This window comes from Phoxinus phoxinus, assembly GCF_949152265.1.
Source record: "Phoxinus phoxinus genome assembly, chromosome: 8".
Classification (NCBI taxonomy): Eukaryota; Metazoa; Chordata; class Actinopteri; order Cypriniformes; family Leuciscidae; genus Phoxinus; species Phoxinus phoxinus.
In genome coordinates this window covers 33,899,892-33,920,153 of record NC_136883.1, presented here as the reverse complement: position 1 = coordinate 33,920,153, position 20,262 = coordinate 33,899,892, and the positions used below count along the sequence as shown (strand labels likewise).

General features: G+C 35.3%; 3 protein-coding genes across 4 annotated transcripts in view; 2 read left to right on the top strand and 1 right to left on the bottom strand.

Moving 5' to 3' along the window:
- The window catches only part of pik3c2a (phosphatidylinositol-4-phosphate 3-kinase, catalytic subunit type 2 alpha), a 109,493-nt gene extending 108,703 nt beyond the window's left edge, over positions 1 to 790 (bottom strand). For both annotated transcript variants that reach the window (XR_013798575.1, XM_079620868.1), the window contains exon 1: positions 702 to 790. The gene's annotated coding sequence lies outside the window, so the exon portion shown is untranslated. The remainder of the gene's footprint in view (positions 1 to 701) is intronic.
- Positions 791 to 2,838: 2,048 nt separating this feature from the next.
- rcn2 (reticulocalbin 2) lies at positions 2,839 to 7,602 on the top strand. Its single transcript, XM_079620867.1, has 8 exons — positions 2,839 to 2,954; positions 3,683 to 3,822; positions 3,908 to 4,010; positions 4,902 to 5,098; positions 5,190 to 5,303; positions 5,402 to 5,495; positions 6,019 to 6,161; positions 6,676 to 7,602. Exons 1-8 carry the CDS (start codon positions 2,909 to 2,911, stop codon positions 6,817 to 6,819), a joined length of 981 nt encoding a protein of 326 aa, XP_079476993.1. The 5' UTR covers positions 2,839 to 2,908; the 3' UTR covers positions 6,820 to 7,602.
- Positions 7,338 to 19,968, top strand: pstpip1a (proline-serine-threonine phosphatase interacting protein 1a). Its single transcript, XM_079620865.1, has 15 exons — positions 7,338 to 7,472; positions 8,553 to 8,653; positions 8,749 to 8,823; positions 8,944 to 8,978; positions 10,042 to 10,148; positions 10,326 to 10,388; positions 12,615 to 12,719; positions 14,304 to 14,349; positions 14,548 to 14,627; positions 14,971 to 15,069; positions 16,871 to 16,967; positions 17,149 to 17,236; positions 17,611 to 17,693; positions 18,492 to 18,601; positions 18,879 to 19,968. The coding sequence occupies exons 1-15, from the start codon at positions 7,440 to 7,442 to the stop codon at positions 19,008 to 19,010; spliced, it is 1,254 nt and encodes a 417-aa protein (XP_079476991.1). The 5' UTR covers positions 7,338 to 7,439; the 3' UTR covers positions 19,011 to 19,968.
- Positions 19,969 to 20,262: the final 294 nt, after the last annotated feature.

Sequence of the window (20,262 nt, the reverse complement as noted above, 5' to 3'; positions counted from 1 at the left end):
AATATTAGCTATTAGAATTAATGTTTAATTGTTATAGGCTTCACCCAGTGTTGCAAAAACTGTTAGTGAATTTGCAGCAGATACTTGAGCATCATCACTAACTTTCATTAACCTGTTCTGAACTCAAGAGGGCTTTTTATTACGTTTTAGATTAAAATGTTGTTCACTTTAAGTGTGATCCAAACAGTAGTGATGCAAATAGAAATGCAACCCCATCTTATCTAAACGAAAAAAGGATACAGTTTGAGAGATATTTCAGAAACTAAACAAAAGTTCATAAATGGATGCAAAGCATGCGACACAAAATAGCTAACTTTACCACAACAACAGTCTCTAGATTACCAATACAGATTCATATTTCTAATCAAAAGTTGCTGTCAGCATAGTACGTTAAATAACCTGCCACGAACACCCCGACATGGTAAAAAACCATCACAAAAGACTATGTATAAACACTTATAAACAATATATCTCTCGTAGAAAGTAGTTTCTGAAACTTTACGCAATGTTTGTGCACATATTTCGGAATTTCGGCGCACTCTACGCGCCAACAAAAGTGAAAACACAAGCAAAAAGAAAAACAAACAACACAAATACTCAGACAAACAGAGCATCCTATACTTCCGGAAGGCAGAAGAACAGAGCTGACGGTAAACTTAACGGCATAATAAGAATTAGTGTGAATAAATGACAATTCCCACCTTCAGACTCTCGGATCTTTGACGCTGGACATTTTCCTCCAGCTGGAAAATTTGCTCATGTAGTCGTAGACACAAACGTCAGTTCCTGCTGGAGATCGGAGAGTAAAGATCGCGGAGAAACAGCGACATCTGGAGGTCAGAAAACGCAACACGCTTATTTTGGTTGTCTAACAGTTTGTTTTGGTTGTATTAGTTTGATTGCAGACTAATATAGTGCATCGATGCCACCTGCTGTAATGTTATAAGTATTTATATCATATTATATTACCTTTATTATCTCAGAAACCCTTCGTCTCCCCAGCCAAATGTCTACACTGCTTGCTTCTGTATCTCAACAATGCCGCCATGTTAAGTATTTTATAGACTGATAGATAGCCTATAGTTTTTCTAAATGTACCTACTTCCATTAAAAATGTTTTTCAAATAATATATTGGCTATATTTCCATATCAACTTCGTTAATTTCCATAACTTGCTTTACCAAACTGTCTACTTCCTTAATTAAAATTGCGATACACTTCAATGATCATGGAATTGATAAAGATAAAGCATATTTCATACAACTGATCATTTAAAAAAAAAAAACTTTAAAAATTAATATTGTCGATTATATAGGCTATGCATTACATTATTATTATTACTGTATTAGGCTAGCTATACAATGGCGCTATTTCTTTGTTTTTTTTTCTCTCTCTTACCTTACTGAATATTTTTCATTGTTTTCTATTGCTATTGTTCTGTAGGCCTATATGACATTATTGAAATAAATAAAAAAGTTTTTTAAAAAGCCTGCTTCCTAATTCTTCTCAGTTCCCTCCCACAGCCACATAGATCAGAATACCATAAATGTACTTCTCCATTATCTTCTTTTTTAACTTTTTGCACATTTTTATTTATATCTCTTTGTCGTTTATGTCACTTGTTATTTATGGGTGTTGATGTCCGATGTTGCTGGGAGGATTCGTATAATAAGAATTGCATTGTAGGCCTACTGTGTGACGACTGTTTCCTGTACATATGACAATAAAGTTTGAATTGATTTGATGTAATTATTTTAGATTTTTGTATTTAAACTTTGTTTTGTTCGTATATTCAATTTGAATATAAATTAATTAAATATTTAATGAACTAGAAAGATAGACGCAACAAAAGACTAGCTGGAGGCAAAACAAATTAGTGAAAACTGGAGGCGGCCAATAATAAAACAGCACAGATTCAGCTACATAATAAGCTTAAATTATTATTATTATTATTATTATTAAATGTCATCTTGTTGTGTTGTTGGGTTCTAGAATCGACGGAGTATAGGCTCCAATTTTAAATTGTATCGCATGTTTTGATTGATTATGACTAGAGTTTTTGAAGAACCTGGTAAGAAAAAGTAATCAAATACATAGTTAAAAACGGAATATGCTGTATCTGGAATCTTTATTTCTAGAAAATATTCACATGATTAAAGTTGCACCGTAATGTCACTCTTTACATCGTCGTCTTCTTTGCGCTGGATATGCAGAACCTCGGGTCGTACCACACAAGTCTTGTACGTGACCATTCTGTACATAGTTATTGGCATCTAAATATTTATATACACTCAGTTTCTCTTTATGCTCAGTTTCTTTATCGGGTCGGTGTAGAAGTCAGGCCACTCGACCAGAGGCAGCGTTAACGTTAATCCTGTCAGATCGTCCATCATTGAGTGAGCGTGTAGGCTACGGGTCGGCCAATCTGGTTCCGTCCGTAAAAATTAACTTTTGCAAAGAACAATCGCGGTCCTGGACAGTGAGTGAACTTGCACATTAAGATAAAATCGGATTTTCTCCAGTCATTGTTAAAAAACAAGCTAACAAAACTGGCAAACTAGCATTAGTGAAGCGGCCAGAGGGATTGTTCTGCCTCCACCTAAGCTCCGCCCACAAAAAAACGTCACCATGTTTACTAACTGAAAAGGGGTCTATTAGTGGAAGTGAAAGACTGTAAATTGTGAAATATGTTCGAATTGCGAATTTTGTCTTGGAGCACACTAGCTAGATAAAAGTAAAGTTAACATATTCATACTAAAAGCCAAAAAAAGAAGAAGAAGAAGAAGCACATTTTGATTTCATGGGGACTTTATTAAGGTGTTTCTCTGCTCGTCCTCCAAGCCTGCAGGTGGCGGTAACAGTACAGACAGGAAACGCTGAGTGAGAGTCCAGATGACCGGAGCGCACCATGGCAACAAGCTCAGGTCAAAACTTTAGCAAGCAGCCTTTCGAAAGTAAGTGTTTTGTTTCTTAAACACGTATGGTGAATTCTTATTGTAGGTGCCTTAAATAAATAGACAACAGAGTGTTATCCTTGGCATGAATTTGTACGTTTTCTAGTTGCTTTTTACATAAACATACTTCGCAGTTAGCCACCAAAGCGCCTTCCACAATATCAGAAAGTCATCATAACACAAAAGGAGATACATGTTATGTAACGTATAGTTTTATTTAAATATATATTTTGGCTACACACTGCTATTATGTGAAACCTCTTTGTTATTCTCCTTCCTTACCAACGTTGATATTGTTAGATGATTTGACATGGGAATGTGTAGCCCATCCTCACAAGAGGGCAGTCGAGATCATCTTGTTAAAGGGATAGTTCACCCAAAAATGAAAACTGAGAGTTTTCTGTCCCTCCATTGAGAGCGACGCAACTACCACTTTGATACTTCAAAAGTTCATAAAGAGAATGTAAAACTAATCCATATGAATTAAGCAGTTTACTCAACATTTTCTAAAGAGACAAGATCACTTTATATGATGAACAGATTTAATTTAGGCTTTTATTTACATATATTCACATAGATCTTCATTTGTATTCTGAAGATGAACGAAAGTCTTACAGATTTGGAATGACATGAGGGGGAGAAGCTAATTAATGACAGATTATTCATTTTTTAATGAACTATCCCTTAAATGATGGGGCCTAATTTGTTTGTACGTGTGTGTTTATCAGGTTTAAAGATTGTATACACAGCTCTATTATTACTGGTGGCCTGTTGTGCATCAGGAGCTACTGGAAGCCAAATTGTCCAAGAGGATCATGTAGTCAAACATAACCATGAACATAATGCAAATATGTTCCTTGGCTCTGAGGTATTATGTGCATGGTTCTTTATAACAGTTATTTAAATCTTTAAACTGATCAAGTTTCAGTCTACCAACTCTCTCTGTTTTTCAGGACAAAGATGAAATACAGAAACTAAATCCATCTGAACAGCGGAAGCGACTGGTGGAGATAGTGAAAAAGATTGACACCAACTCTGATAAATACCTGACTCCAGGTCAGTTCTGGTTTGGTTACTTGACATTTATTTTTTAGCACGTACACATGAGACGTGTCAGATGATCTGACGTAGATTTTGTAAATGTTTTTGAAAGAAGTCTCTTATGCTCACTAAGGCTGCATTTACTTGATCAAAAATACAGTAATATTGTGAAATATTATTACAATATAAAGTGTTTACTATTTTAATATGTTTTAAAATATTATTTATTCCTGTGATGCAAAGCTGACTTTTTAGCATCATTAATCCAGTCTTCGGTGTCACATGATCCTACAGAAATTATGATTTGGTGCTCAAGAAACATTTCTTATTATAATGAGTGTTGAAAACAACTGCATAATATTTTTGTGGAAACCGTGATATTTTTTTCCCCAGGTTTTCCAGGATTCTTTGGTATTTCCTTGATATTTCTTTATTCCTGGATTTATTTATATAGCCCTTTATACAATACAGATTGTGTCAATGCAGCTTTATAGTGATAACAGGAAAATGCTGCATATGCAATGAAGTAATTTCAGTATTGATTTAGTTCCGTTGTAAAGATCATCAATTATTAAAATAGTTCATTTCATCTATAAAGCTGTTTTGCAAAAAAAAATCATTGTCTAGCTTAGTTCAATTCTCATATAACGATGTCCGTGCATTCAGTAATAATATTGTATTATTATATCAATAATATTGTTGAATATATTAAGTATTTATTTATTAAGCAAAATTTAGAATTTATTTGAAATATATATTTTTTTGTAGTATTGTAAGTCTTTACTGACACTTTTGATCAATTTAATGTGTCCTTACTGAATAAAAGAATCCATTTCTGACCCAAATCTTTTGAACAGTAGTGTATGTAATAATTACCGTAATAAGCATTCTCCGTTGCTTCTCTAGAGGAAATCACATTATGGATACAGAGGGTGTACAGGAGATATGCGCTGGATGATGCTGAAGAACGCTTCTCTGAGTTTGACTCAAACAATGATGGTCTGGTATCTTGGGACGAATACAATATGGTCATGCATGGTCATAGTGTGGAAGTGGATGAAGATGCTGTTCTTGAGGACCCAGAGGAGGAGTCACTTAGATTTGTATGTTGCATGATTCATTGGCATTTCATATTATGGAACGGGAATAAAAAGTGTTAAAAATACGAATAAAAATGGTTTTATCCACTTACAGCTCCATGCAAAGGAAAAAAGACGTTTTTATTTTGCTGATATGGATGGCTCAGCTGGCCTGAACCTAACAGAGTTCCTTGCATTTACTCATCCATCTGAGGTGGACCACATGGCTGTAAGTATACAATAAAGCTGCAATAAATCATAAATAAATATGATTTGATATTAAACATGCGTGCATGACTATGTGCTGTGTGGTTGCATTTTCCTCAGGATTTTGCTATTGAAGATGTGCTTACTGAATATGACTTGGATAAAGATGGATTCATCAGCTTGAGTGAATTCATTGGAGATCTCCGAGCAAATGGTATGATTATGTTGGGATAAATAACAGTGTAAATAGTCAGTGTATAGAATGGCTGTATTTATGAGTGAGTCATTGAATCGTTCATTCAACCGTTTCTTTTTAACTTTCAAATAAATAAACACTTTTTTAAATGGATGGCAGCAATTGACATTTTGTCAGAACCTCTAATAAACCACATGTTGTTTTGTTTAATTGTCTGTTCATCATTGGAGAATCTATTTGAAACAAAAAAATCACGATTCTCAGCAGCTCTATTTACATTTGACAGTGTTATTAAATTATTAGTTTTCACAGATTACAATATGGAAAATAAGCATGCACAATCAAATATTGACCAATAATAATACATTAAAAAAAAAATGCTAATATCAGCCGATAACCGATATGTGCTTCCATACATCATACACATCTGGCTTCATTTGAAATCAGACAAATCAGATTTATGGGAGGTCTAGATGTTAGCATCTAAATATTTTCCAGTATTATTATCAGAAACATACATGTTTGCTTGTCTGTGTTTAAGAGCAGGACGAGCCCTCGCAGTGGGAGGTTGAAGAAACGGTGCGCTTTAAAGATCTCTATGACCAGGATAAGGATGGAAAACTCAACAGGGATGAACAGCTCCGCTGGGTCGCTCCGAACAGCTACGGGTCGGCACGAGAAGAAGTGAGTCAATATGTCATCCAGCCGACTTGTATACTTTTTTAAAAGGGATGCACCGATATGAAAATTGTGACCGATAACTAATAATTCCGCTATATTGACCGATAAATATAAATCCAAATTTTTATATAATTTTTGAGAGCCTGATTACAAAAACAAAAGTCTCTCCTCATTAAATCCATGTCCCAAACACACAGTTATAATTTTCGCATTATAATTTGAAGCCTATATGACAGACTTGCGCTACACATTTTTCAAGTGATTCCAATCATATTTCAAGCTATTCATAACCAGTATGGCTAACAGTGCGTATCTGAAGTGTCTCGGCTGAAGGAAATAATTCATTATTTATCGGCTATAATATATAGGCCAAATTTTCTCATTGGGCCGATAACAGCAACATTAAAAATGAACATATATCGGCTGATACCGATATGGTGGCCGATATATCGTGCATCCAATTTTTTACATTTTTAACAATATATTCTAAATCTTTTTTTTCTTGATTGTTATACAGGCTATTCACCTCATCAAGGAAATGGATCAAGATGGTGATGAAAGGCTCTCAGAGGCAGAGATTTTAAAAAACCAAGACACTTTCATGAACAGTGAAGTGACAGATTATGGCAGGCAGCTCCATGTGCCACATGATGAGTTGTAATTGTTAAAACCTTTTATAAATACTTCTTGTGGTGCCACAAAGAAAGACTACTTGAGTTTTTACGCATTCATTTTTATTTGATAACATGCCACTGGTACATTTATCAATGCTATTATCTCATTTGACCTGTGATGTTGCCTTTTATTTGAACTAAGCTCTAAGCTGTGTAACATGCACTTTTCTTTTTGCTCCCTCTATAAAATGACTAGTTATCAAACTCAGTTACTGTGCTGTTGCTTGCAGTCAAAAGATAATCAAATCAATATTTGTCTTGATTTAACTTGATTTATGGCTTTGTTTGCTCAAACTCTCTTTGACACCTAAAGACGCTTGACTCTTTAAATTTTCCAAAAACACACCGTTTCAGATGTGTCATCCTATTTAGTATTCAAATGGCTGCTGAATGCATGCATATTATCTGTAGGGCAGGCTCTCTGTGGTCATTGACAGAAAAGGAGAGCGCTTCCTTATCTGAGACAAACCTGAGCACCACGAGCGTGCTGCGAAACGGCGGTTTCCTGTGTGTGGCATTGTCTGTTCTTTCTTTTACTTTTTTTAATTCAGTCTTTGTTTCCTTCTGTGTGCTTGTATCGTTCTCACTACTTTAAATCGCCTTTAGAATGACACCGTTACAATTCAAAGATTATTTTTGGGTAAGTGAACGAGTTGAGCTATTTTGACATGATACATTGAACTATTAGGAGATGCTTGATGTATTATCGCAATATGATTATTGACAGGGTAGATTATTAATGTGTCTAACAGCATCACATTACCTTACCTTACCTAAAGAATGTATATGACGAGTTACTAAATCTCAATATTTTTGGTGCACTGTCATTTCTATTCATTTGCATCAGGAATTATGGGTTGCACTTTTACAGTACGTACACTTACAATATACTTACTCACAAAGTATGGTGTAAGGTTACTACATGGGTTAAGTTAAGGTTCAGGGTTAGTACCTAGTTAGGACTAACTTACTACAATAAGTCGATAGTATGTTCAAGTGAAACAGGACTGTAAAATAAAGTGCTACCGTAATTAGTGTATCTGTATATAAAACAAATTGAACTATAATCTGTCATCGTTTCATTTCTTAACGTGTGGGTTCGGATTAGATGCTGGATTAGATTTGCACTGACAGTTCTGAGATGTTCTCTAAAATTATTTTGGACATGATTTTTAAGAGTAAGATATTTGTCATTGCCTTTCTCAAAAAGAGTTTCTATATTTGTGGGTTTATATATATAGACATTCCGTTGTTGTGTCATGGAGATGATCTGTAGGCTTCCTGTTGAACGGCTGACTGTGTGCCCACTCTACCCTGTTTTTAGCTTTGATCTGTTTTGTCGGAGCATACATCTACAGAGCGACTTCTGGGTTGATTTGCATGTAAAGCCACGCGAGTGCTATTCAGTGTTAGGGGTGCATACAATAGTCATTTTGACATAAGAATGGTTTATTACCTGTAGCGTTCCATGTTTATTAATATTGTTGCACATTGTTAATGATTAAACTGTTTAACCACCTTAGACAGTCTGGTACCACATATTCTTTTTTGCATAGATATCAACTCTTCAAATAAGGCCTAATTTTTATAAACAGTGCTATAAGTAGAGCCCAGAAACTTCACAGGGATTCAGGATTAAAGCTGAGATGCACAATCCCCCATAACCTAAATCTTGTTGCTGTTTTATGGTACTGGAGAAATCTAATCCTCTTGGTTCCAGGGCCCAGAATTCACCAGCAGCACTGGATATGATGCGCTTATCCAGAGGCTATGTGATGGGCGACGAGCTTGCAAAGATATGGAAGAGCTTTTAAAAATGAGGTAACACTGGAAAATTCTTCAACGCCGATTAGCATTGGTGTGTTATGGTCTAGTAAAGCGGTACTGGTTAACATAGTACATTCCTCTGCTCATAGGGCGATGGCAGAGGAAAGATACGGCAAGGAGTTGATTACTATTTCACGCAAGACAGGAGGGCAAAGTGAAATTGGGTAAGCAAATACTATGCATTATTTAATATATTTACTTATGTTAACATCGTCTTCTGGTTTTAATATTTTGTATACTAATCAATATTGTTTTGTCTTAATTTTGTTGATTTGGTCTTGTAGCACTTTGAGGGCATCATTTGATCAACTAAAAGTCCGTAAGTAACACCCCATATGATCATTTTCTTAGTTTGCTTTAAAAATCAGAATGAGTGTTCACAAACACGCATAGAATATAAAACATACTAAATATACTACAGTGCTGGGTAGATTACTGACAAATTGAAAACTAGTTGGTAACATAATTTATTAAATTACAATAATGTAATCTGACTACTTTTTGTTACTTTTGACCTTACTTTTAGCCTTAATTTGTTTATCACATAGATTTGAATAAGATAATCTTGTACTGTAGTGATATAAAAATACAAAGAGAAAAAAATGTGGAAAATTTGTCATCAACAAAATAAAGTGCATTAAACATTACATTACAACAGGAAATTGCAACATTAAAAGGAACTGCAGAGGGTTTATGAAAAGGTAATACTTATTTAAACCATACAAATAAAATCAAACCATAAAAAACAATCAAAATAAAACACAAAAAAGATAATTATTTTATTGATCATTTTATTATTTTATTTGTTATGCTGTGTGGCCTCTGACTTGTGTAAACTGGGAAACTTTCTGAACATACATAAGCGATATGCTGTTTTAGAAAGGACACTGCCATTTTGTGAATATTAAAGGGATAGATCACTTAAATGATGAAAATTCTGTCATCATTTACTCACCCTCAAGTTGTTTCAAACCTGTATGAATTAATTTTTTTCTGCTGAACAACACTAAGGAAGATATTTTGAAGAATGTCAGTAACCAAACCCCTTGAGCTCCATAGTAGGAAAAAAACTATGGAAGTTTGGTTTACTGACATTCTTTAAAATATAGAGAAATTCATGCAGGTTTAAAACAACTTGAGGGTGAGTAAATGATGACAGAATTTTAATTTTTAAGTGATCTATCCCTTTAAGTAGTCATGTTATCAATAAAAATTTAACTAGTCTGATTATGAGTATTTTAAAACGTAATATAATTTAATTACAAGTATATAATTTTTGGAGTCTGATTACGTAATCCAGATTACATACAATCCAGTTAATACTAAATATACTAAACCCATACCTTCAAGATCACTCACGAATATGCTGTTTTCTATCCTAGAAATGGAGAACATTGGAAATGTGCACATTCAGCTTTCTGGGATGTTACGTGAAGAGGTGAAGCGAATGGAGCAGTTCAGAGAGCGACAGAAGGAGCAACGGAAAAAGGTGAAATGCGATGCTTTAATTAATCGAACCTCGCAGAACCGCAAACTATCTCACAAGTGCGGACAATAAGTAACAGTATTTTTGCCCAAACCAAGTTGCTTCTTGATTTATTGAAATAGGTGCTGCCTATAAAGCTCAAGAATTCAAATGACTTCTCAAAATGTTTTCTTTTTACAGTTTGAAGGGGTCATGGAAAAGGTTCAGAAGATCAAAGTATCATTACATAAGAAAACCACTGAGGTGAGTCTAACTTAGTTTTATGGGCTACTCAGTGAATCATGTATTTGCCTAATACAAACTGAAAGCAGAATATCAGGAAGAGGAAGGGAGAAATGAGAGTGATTTAAATCATCAGTGCTTGAGCTCAACTCTTTGCAGCTAGTGTGTGTGTGTGTGTGTGTGTGGGGGGGGGGGGATGGGTCTTCAAAATGTTGTAACTGTCACCTCAGGAAGTCTCACTTCTCTACTAAAAGTGTATTCTTTCTCGCCTGCACACTTCTGTTCACTCCCACCAACACAGACTATATTCTATCAATGTTGGGGTTTTTTCTGTTCCTCATATATTTGCAATTTCCTGAAACGGACTGCTGAAAAAGATGCATTTCCGTTTGTCTTGGTACATCAGACACATTCAGAAAGCAAAAGCGTATGTTTGGTTAGGACTGAGGCGAGGACACGTTGAAGGCTGAAGTTACTTAGTATTTTCAGATAGCATTGTAAAAACCGATCTGATTTGATAAACAAACGAGTGAAAGGGGATGTGACTATCTGTTCTAGTCAGGAACTATCAAGGTGGTTTTCTGACTTAGTGGTTAAAGATGCGGGTTATGATAGCCACTAAATGAAAGGTAGTTAGCCTACTGTAGTTTCGAATGAGTAGTTATTAATGAGCTTCTTCCACTATTGTTCAAAAGCACAACAGGTTGTCAGCGGGACTGTCCCTGCGCTCTTATAAAAAGAAAATAAAGAACCTTGGAACCTTTAGGGTTTCCCATCATGAGATAATTTTATGAATGTTAATTTTTTAATTTTTTAAAAGCGTTTTAGCCAGCTGAAAACGCCTAGCTGTGTGCGCTTTGGTGAGTGTTTTGGCACGCTTTGAAGTGTTCCACTGAAGTGTTATTATCAGTATCTAATTTCTCTTGTTTTAAAATTATTTTTCCAATGTATGTTTTTAAGGCAAAAGTTCATGTCCTGGTTTTCTTAAGTTTGATGACATTCTAAATGTCTAAGATGCTGATTTCTGATATGTTACTTGTATATTAAATATGTAATGTAAATCTCGTAAATCTGACTATTTTCTCACAATTCCGAGTTTATAGACATAAACTTGCAATTGTGTGTAATAAAGTCCAATTCTGAGGAAAAAAAGATTGACTATATCTTGCAAGTTCATATCATGCAATTCTGAGAAAAAAGTTAGAATTGCGAGATAAAAAGTGGCAAATTACCTTTTTTATTTTTAATTCAGTGGCAGAAACGAACTTCCATAAATGTGAGTTCCGTTTTCAGCTTCAGAAATCATAATGTCTTAAAGACAAAATCAACTGAATTTCTGCAATCTTCAATTAAGCTGGACATCTAATGTCATATCTGATCACATAAACAATTATGGAGATTATGGTATAATAGTTGTTGTTGTTTTTTATAAGCAGCAGAAGCAGTATTTGGAGGAAGTAAAAAAAAAAAGTGATATCAGCATAATGAATTATATAAAAGGAAGTTTAGTTTTCCATTAGTTTACTGTATGCCTTGTTCTCCTGTTGCTTGATGGTGGTTACATTGAATTAATTAATTATTTATCAGTTTAATTCGGAGCAGATTGATTGTATATGTCTATGTGGGTCAGTGAAAGCAGTTGAGTGAGATTACATGAAAGTAGCAATTTTCAAGTAGATAAAGTTTTATTCTTGCCTTTTCTGTGACTTTTCATGACGCAATAGAGTGAGAAAACAAACCCAAGAATCAAGATTTAAGAAGTAATTCACCACCATCCTTTAAATGAGACATTAAACCGAGGTCCTGACTCTCTGTGGTCATTAAAAAAAACCTAGGGCGTCCTTTGAAAAAAGAGTTGGCATCCGTCTACCATCATGGCCTCCTAATCATCCCCATATACTGATAAGCTTCATCACTCCATCTCCTCTCCACCAATAAACTGTTGTGTGTGTGTGTGTGTGGTGTGTGTTCTGGTGAAATATGGCTGCTTTTGCATCATCCAGGTGGATGCTGCTCATTGGTGGTAATTGAGGACATTCCCCATTTCATATGTAAAGCGCTTAGAGTACCCAGAAAAGCACTATGTAAATGTAACAAATTATTATTAATTATTTACTATTAAGACTCAAAATTTCCTCCATATTCATTTAAATTTGATTTAAATATATTTAGCTAAGTCATTTGTGGTTCACTTGTCCATCATTGTGAGCAGTGCCATAATAACCCTGTACTTCTCCATTCTCCCAGTCCAAAAGGGCGTATGAACAGAGATGTAAAGAGGCTGATGAAGCTGAACAGACTGCGGAGAAGCTCAACAGTACACCCACTGTCACCCCTAAACAATCTGAGAAGGTAAAATATGGATTATTATGGGCATAATTTGGTTTGAAACCGCCCCTGTTTTAGCCTGGTCGAGGCTAGTTGTAACTGAGTGGGTCTGGGGAAGGTTCATTCACAGCCCGTCACCAACGGACGTCGCTCAAATGCCTCTGGGCGCAATTGACCCTTCACAGGGAGTTTGATTGACAGGTGATCTGACCAATCATACTTCGCCATCCGCCATTTTGTCCGACAAAGCAGTCAGGAGAGTTAGTAGATTAACATGGGAGGATTTAAACTTGAAAAATGGAGTGTACTGACGCCTTTCCGCGGTCAAAACAACATTCCTATAATATGCTATAAATGAACAAGGAAGAGATGATCGGTTCACGAGCAGCTTTAACTGATGCTCTACAGCGATCTGTCAGACACATTAAAGAGCCACAAAACGGTATTTATTGTTTAAATTTCTTTAAAAAAATGACCACATTTGAAAGGTGAGACTTTGTTTAATATCAAAAGTAACCTGGTCTGTCCTGTCTGTCAGTGTGTTGTCAGTCTCCTCTCTGCTCCGCGATGTATTTTTCATTGTGTGAGAACACGGTGTGGCGTGAGAGCGGCGTAGCTTGTCGGACATAGCGACAGTAACTAAGGGGGGGGCGGGTCTTTGCGAACGGTCAATTGGATAGACCTAAAACCAATCAGAGCGATCGCCATCGTGTAAAGCCCGCCTCAGCGTTTGTGATTGGTGCCTCGATTTGGAAAAATTGGAAATGGGCTCTTGGCCAGACGGACTTGCAGAGCAAATCTCAAATTTGCCGGAAGTTCGTCAGGGTTTTCCCAGGCTACCCCTGTTTCCCACCATCACAAACATCCCGTCAACGTGTGGGCGAGGCCTTTCTATGATGTTCAAAGTGTTTCTAAGAATGCTGTTTTTTAGAAGGCAGCTGTCTGACTCTGAGATGGCGAACGGGAACATGGGTTGTGTACATTAGCAACACATTATTAGCTGTTTGATAACCTAATCATATCATTAAACGCATTACCATTCTGATACATCCACTTTTAGACGACCCTGTATAATTCACTCTTCCTCTTCTGAATCTGTTTCTGGTTCAAATAATATATGGCTGGACTAAACCAATATTTCCACCTGGCATTGTGTAGCGAGGGGATCGGGTAGTCTGAGCTCGTGTGAGTGGAGGCGGTGACTAATTTGCATATTCATGAATCCACGTATACTATATGAAGCAAGGGTGTAGAGTTACTTTCAAGCTGTTTTAAGGCATGAAGAAATTATTTTCACAGGTAAACAAATTAATTTTGATGATCAAATATGAGTTTTACGGGATAAAATGATTGATCGCTGGGACGCAGGAACATTAAAATAGAAAATAATGTTTCACAGTATTACTGTCTTTACTGTATTATTTAATCAAAGAAATGCAGCCTTGATCAGCATAAGAGACTTCTTTGTAAAACGTAAAAAAAAATGTACTGACCCCAAGTTTTTCCTGATCCAATAATGAGTTCTCATAAAAATGTAAAATTTTGGTTCAAATTATATTGTTTGATACAGAGTATTTTAAAACAATGTTGTGCTCTATTCCACAATAGATGCAAAACAAAGCAAAGCAGTGCAGGGACGCGTCCGCGGATGCAGGTGAGAATTGAAATACGCTTTTGTTTTCACACATTTCAGCAAAACTGCTTGCACTGCAAAAGTAATCAATTGATACATCTGAACCAGAAACGCATTAAAAGACGCTCGTAATGCCTAAAATGCACAATTCAAATACTTTCGAGCAAGATTTCAATTGCTGGAAATCCAATGAGGCTGATGCTTGTTCTCGGTTGACAGAGAAACAGTACATGTCAAACATAGAGCAGCTGGATAAGGTTCGTCAGGAATGGGAGACCACTCATGAATGCACATGTGAGGTAAAGAGAAACACACACTCGACTATCTGTCCTTTAGAAAAAGCTCTCTGCTGAAGCTGTGAACCACATAGAACACACTAAAAATGAACTTCCCTTTTCTCTGTTTTACATACTTTGCACCACACAAACCTCAAATGCGAAACTAAACTGCACAAGAAACTTGTTTTGGCTTATTCAAATAAGTATATCCATAACACCAATTCTGATCATCATGTGTCCCACTGACAAGTTTGGCAAAGACTTTACCATTTACTCTACTTAAAGGGATAGTTCACCCAAAAATAAAAAATTGACAGACAGCATGTAGGCGTATTTACTGTACATCATGATGTTATTTCTCCAGGTCTTCCAGCAGCAGGAAGATGATCGTATTAATATTTTGAGGAATGCTATTTGGGTCCACTGTAACCACTTTTCCATGCAATGTGTCAAAGAAGATGAGGTCAGTATTACGTAATGAAGCTTTTTCATAGATCACACTAATAATAGCTACCGATATTATTAAATACAATCGAATTCAAAGTATTGAAAATCTGATTTTCTTTCACATTTTTTATCACTACAGGCAAAGCCATAGTTTTTTTCTCTCCATGCACTGGTCAGTTTTGATATTTGGCTATTTTGCTTTCTTAACATGCCTTCTTTCAAACTAGAAGGAAAAAAACATCCAAAATACACATTTAAAGTGTTTATTTTGAGGTAATACTTAACAACAAGGTTCTATTTGTTATTAACATTTGTAAACAATGAACTAACTATAAAAAAGCACTTATTAATCTAAACATTTACTAATACATTATTGAAATCAAAATATGATTTAATGGACATGATCTAATATGAGCTTACAATGAACAGTTGTATTTTTTTTTAAACTATGTTAACAAAGATTAACAAATAGTTATAACAAATATGTTGCTTATTATTGTTAGTTAATAGTACTTAATGGATGCATTAACCAATGGGACCTTATTGCAAAGTGTTACCAACTTTATCTTTTTGCCTTACAATTACAATACATATCTTTAAACGCTGTTTTCTACAAATTATACATTTTCCCCGCTAAAAATGAGCAACACTTAAATACAGACTTTCCAGTTTATTTCCTATTACATTCTTAAGGTTTTTACAGAGAGGTTTGTTCATATATTATTCGCCTGGCTTATATAACATTTAATGGTGAATGGTTGTAAAAAAATCTATATATTTTTGTGGCAGTGTTACTGATTTATGGAGTGACTTATTACTGATTTATCCCCCTCTGTATAACCTTTAACTCTTATATACAGCATGTCAACAAACATTTTGAACCTGGCTTTATTTAGATTTCTGTTCAGCAAATACATGCAAATTAGTGCATATTTAATTAGATAATGCCTCGTTTGCATATTTCTGAAAACATTTAATACAAAATCATTTTCTAATAGGCTACTGTGATTAAGTGGAGAAGTAGACCTGTGAACTTATGCGGCAGAGAAACAAGCGCACAGCCATCTTTAGAATTTTGTGTTTGAACTTCCTTTTTTGCGGTAGCTCTGTATATTTCCATCGCATCGCTGTCGAGGAGTAAATGGCCTTCATTTTTTACCTTGCCTTAAAGGGATAGTTTAAGTTGTTTAAGTTGAGTCAACCTCAAGTTGTTTCAAACCTGTATGAATTTCTTTCTTCTGCTGAACATAAAGGAAGATATTTAGAAGAATGTCAGTAACCAAACAGTTAACTGGTCCCATTGACTTCCATAGTAGGAAAGAAAAAATACTATGGAAGTCAATGGGACCAGTTAACTGTTTGGTTACCGACATTCTTCTAAACATCTTCCTTTGTGTTCAGCAGAAGAAAGAAATTCATACAGGTTTGAAACAACTTGAGGGCGAGTATATGATGACAGGATTTTAATTTTGAAGTGAACTATCCCTTTAAAATAACGAAATGATATTATGTAAAACGAGTAGAAAACGTATTATTCTTTATATTAATTATTTTAATTTAAGCAAACTTGTCACTGATCCTTTGAACTTTTTCAACATTCTCAAATCATGCTGGATGACTTTAGTTTCCTGTCATTAAAGCGAAAAGGCAACATTTTGTATCAAAAATGTGGTATTAAATGATAAAAATTATACATTTAAGCATTTCACTTGTGGTCTCAGAGTTTTGGGACCTCTGTAATTGTAAAAAAAAAAAAAACAATAAAACAAAACCAAAGTGTTGGCCATATTGTCAAATGACTGTTCATTGTTATTCAGTGTTACGAGGAGGTGAGAGCAGTTCTAGAAATGTGTGACATCACGGAAGACATAAGCACTTTCATCAAGACGAAAAGTACCGGCACCACTCCTTCAGGTCAGTGCTTTTATGCAGCTATTGTAATTGTTTCCACTATAAAGCCATTGTTTCCACTGGGTTATTGTATTAAACTTCACAAATCGCCCATATAGTTCCATAACCATATGATTTGATGATATAGTTCGGAAGAAGTTTTGAGGAGGGTTTGCTTAATGAAACTTTCCATCTGTGTCTGTAGCGCCTATTGTGTTTGAGAACTATTATGACAGAGAACCAGCAACGGACAGCAACGGCATCACGCGCTTCGGCGGAGGTGTGATAAAGAGGTTTGTTTTCCACTGCTGGATCTGTATGTCAATGTGTATGTACAACTACATTACCTATGTATTTGCCATGCTGACAGAAAACAGAAATGAATGGAACAACATGTACTATTTTTAGAGATCAGTAAGACATAAAGCAGCAAACGGATGTGCTACACAAGGCTGAGGTGTGATACTGCTCTGTATTGAGCATATAAAGTGCATTAACAAGTAAAAAAAAACATATTTGTTGTTTTGTGGTTATTAGTAAATACATTATCTCAATCTGGCCTTTATGTAGAAAATATTTTTTTATCCAGATAGCTTGTGACCTCGCATTAAATTACGGTATGAACACTTTTAATGTCTCTTCACGCTGATTTTTTTTTTTTTGAAAGGTTTTCAAATCTCTTGCAAGGCAACTGTGCCGTTGGCTCAAAGACTAGTAATGACTGTATTCAGCCATCAGCACCACCATCAGGTACATATTACAGCATATTAATGACATTGTCAGCTCTCATATAGATTTCAAATTGCACGTTACATTGTTTTTAAATTCTAGCCATCTTCATCTTGTAGTTACTGTAGACACAAATGTTATTGACCACCAGGGGCCACTTCAGCCCACCCTATGACTTCATTGGATAGGATTTGGGTAGTGTTTTTTTGTTTGTTTTTTTATGCATTATTTTCCTAATACAATATTATTTTATGTGTTTAAAAATACATTTTATTTGTTAGTTGCTGTCAACATGTCTCTATCTATCTTTGTCTATCCATACAGACAGACAGTAGTGGCCAAAAGTGATGTTATTTGTTTTTAATGACCCTACAAGTTTGATTAAACCATCATAAAACCAAAATATGAAGTAAGAACAAATTAATAAAGGTATTTATCTTCCCCTAAAAAAAGGGGAAACTACAGGTACAGGTTGTTTTACAATGGACAAAAGAAAAAAGCATACATTGACTACAACAAAATCAGTTGGTATACGACAATATTTCACTGGTTCTCTCTTGTTTTTGCTTGTGTTCATAAATTCTTTGTATGACTGCATGGCCAGAAATCCGCACAATTTGCCATGTTTCATTGCATTATTATCACAAATATAACAATTGACTCAAAGCACAACTGCGCAATATGCTGACAAATAATATTCGAAAAAGGGTGAAGATGTCAATTTTCCTAGGCCGGACAACATCACTTTTGGCCACTAGTGTGTGTGTGTGTGTGTGTGTGTGTATACTGTCATTGATCTGTTTAATTTGGTCTTTTCAGCCGACTCAGATGGAGTGTATGCTTCTATTCCTGTATATCCACAAGGAACTTCAAACAGTGCGGTCTCTCAGAGCGCCACATACCAGGCTCAGTATGACTACGTAGCTCAGGTAAAAAATAAAAAAAACTAGGAAAATATTATTAAAATGGCCTTACAAGAGATTAGTAAGATTATGCGCCTTTTTGGGGGGGGCTTCAAAATCCAAGTTACCAATCACTCCCATTATAAAGTTTCTAAGAGCCAGGATATGTTTTTAATATAACTCAGATTGTGTTTGGCTTAAAGAAGAGAGTCATAAATACGAAGGTTTGGCTTGAGGGAGAGTAAATCATGGGATCATTTTCATGTTTGGGTGAACTTACCCTTGAAGTCCTGTGTGTGTGCAGGGCACCGATGAGCTCTCCATCTCTGTGGGGGAAGTTCTGCTCGTGGTGGAACAGGGAGGAGACGGCTGGTGGACGGTGGACAGGGACGGCCACACTGGGCTGGTGCCAGGCTCATACTTGACCAAGATATGATTTAAGAGACTAGATCACACTGGAACGGGTTTCCATGTCCTTACACCCCCTCTAATAGCGGAGTTATGAAAGCCACTCCTTATGAAGCGTCCCAGAGGAAGATTTCCGTTTGCAAAATGCATTTATGCAGTAGCACATCCATATGGATTGTGGTAAATGAATCAAAATGGGTTCATTTGTATATTCAAAACTGGTAATTATACATGACTATCATTATTGTTGAGATATAGATTTATATTTATTAGAAAGTTGTTTAGAAAATTATTTATTGTGAATAAAAAGCGTAAGAATGTATACGAAGAGATGAGGCACTACGGACTTGCCATGATTTAGTTTATGAGAAAGACAATGTACATATAGATATCTTCACCGAATTACATTTTTGGAAAGTTAATCAACGGGACACAAGTCAAGTAGTTTTAACTATTATACACTCTTAGAAAAAAAGGTTCAATGGGGTTCAGTATAGAACCCTATAGGGTTCCTGACTCTTGATTTTAAAGAACCCTCGATTATAAAGGTTTATTTTTTCATATTTTCATTTTATTTTGTGAGAAGACAGGACATGATGTGGGAGATAGAGAGAAGGGGTTGGGGTCGGGAAAGGACTCTCCTCTATGCCAAAAACATTATATTTAAGGAGAAATGTCTTAAATAATTGTATAAGATTTTCATGTTTATCCGTTTTTTTGTTTTTGTTTTGTTTTGTTTTTTCTATGGAAGAAATATGGTTATTAGCTATTTAATAAATATTTTTTTTTCATTTAAACGAAATTAATTAAAACTAAATATATAAACCTAATATATATGAAGTGCCTGACAGAACCTTTTAAGGTTCTATATAGAACCCTTTCTTCTAAGATTGTATCATCATAACAGAGTTCTAATTTCATCATTTTGCATTTATCACTTGGATGGCATAAAATGAACAATAAATCTGTTTAATAATGATCATTGCATCATGTTGCCGTTGACTCTGTGGCTGTCATACTTTGACTTTCCACGGGCGTTGAAAGGCAAACGAACCTGACGCAAACGTTTTAAAGTTTTAATAGACCTCAAGTTTTAAGTTTCAAGCATTTCTCAGTCACAGTTGGACTTGTTCTATCATATTTGAAATGGGAAGGTTATTCTAAGCTATTTCTACACATAAATGTTTAGCAATCACTGTTGATTACAATCAGCAAAATATAAAGAAATTCGGAAGCTTAAAAATATACAGTGTAAAAGTTTGGGATCTGTATTATTTATT

Coding starts and splice junctions, on each gene's coding strand:
- rcn2 (XM_079620867.1), top strand. CDS start 2,909: ATGGCAACAAGCTCAGGTCAAAACTTTAGCAAGCAGCCTTTCGAAA. Junction 2,955..3,682: donor TAGCAAGCAGCCTTTCGAAA/GTAAGTGTTTTG, acceptor TGTGTTTATCAG/GTTTAAAGATTGTATACACA. Junction 6,162..6,675: donor ACGGGTCGGCACGAGAAGAA/GTGAGTCAATAT, acceptor ATTGTTATACAG/GCTATTCACCTCATCAAGGA.
- pstpip1a (XM_079620865.1), top strand. CDS start 7,440: ATGACACCGTTACAATTCAAAGATTATTTTTGG. Junction 14,628..14,970: donor CTCATGAATGCACATGTGAG/GTAAAGAGAAAC, acceptor TTATTTCTCCAG/GTCTTCCAGCAGCAGGAAGA. Junction 16,968..17,148: donor TACCGGCACCACTCCTTCAG/GTCAGTGCTTTT, acceptor CTGTGTCTGTAG/CGCCTATTGTGTTTGAGAAC.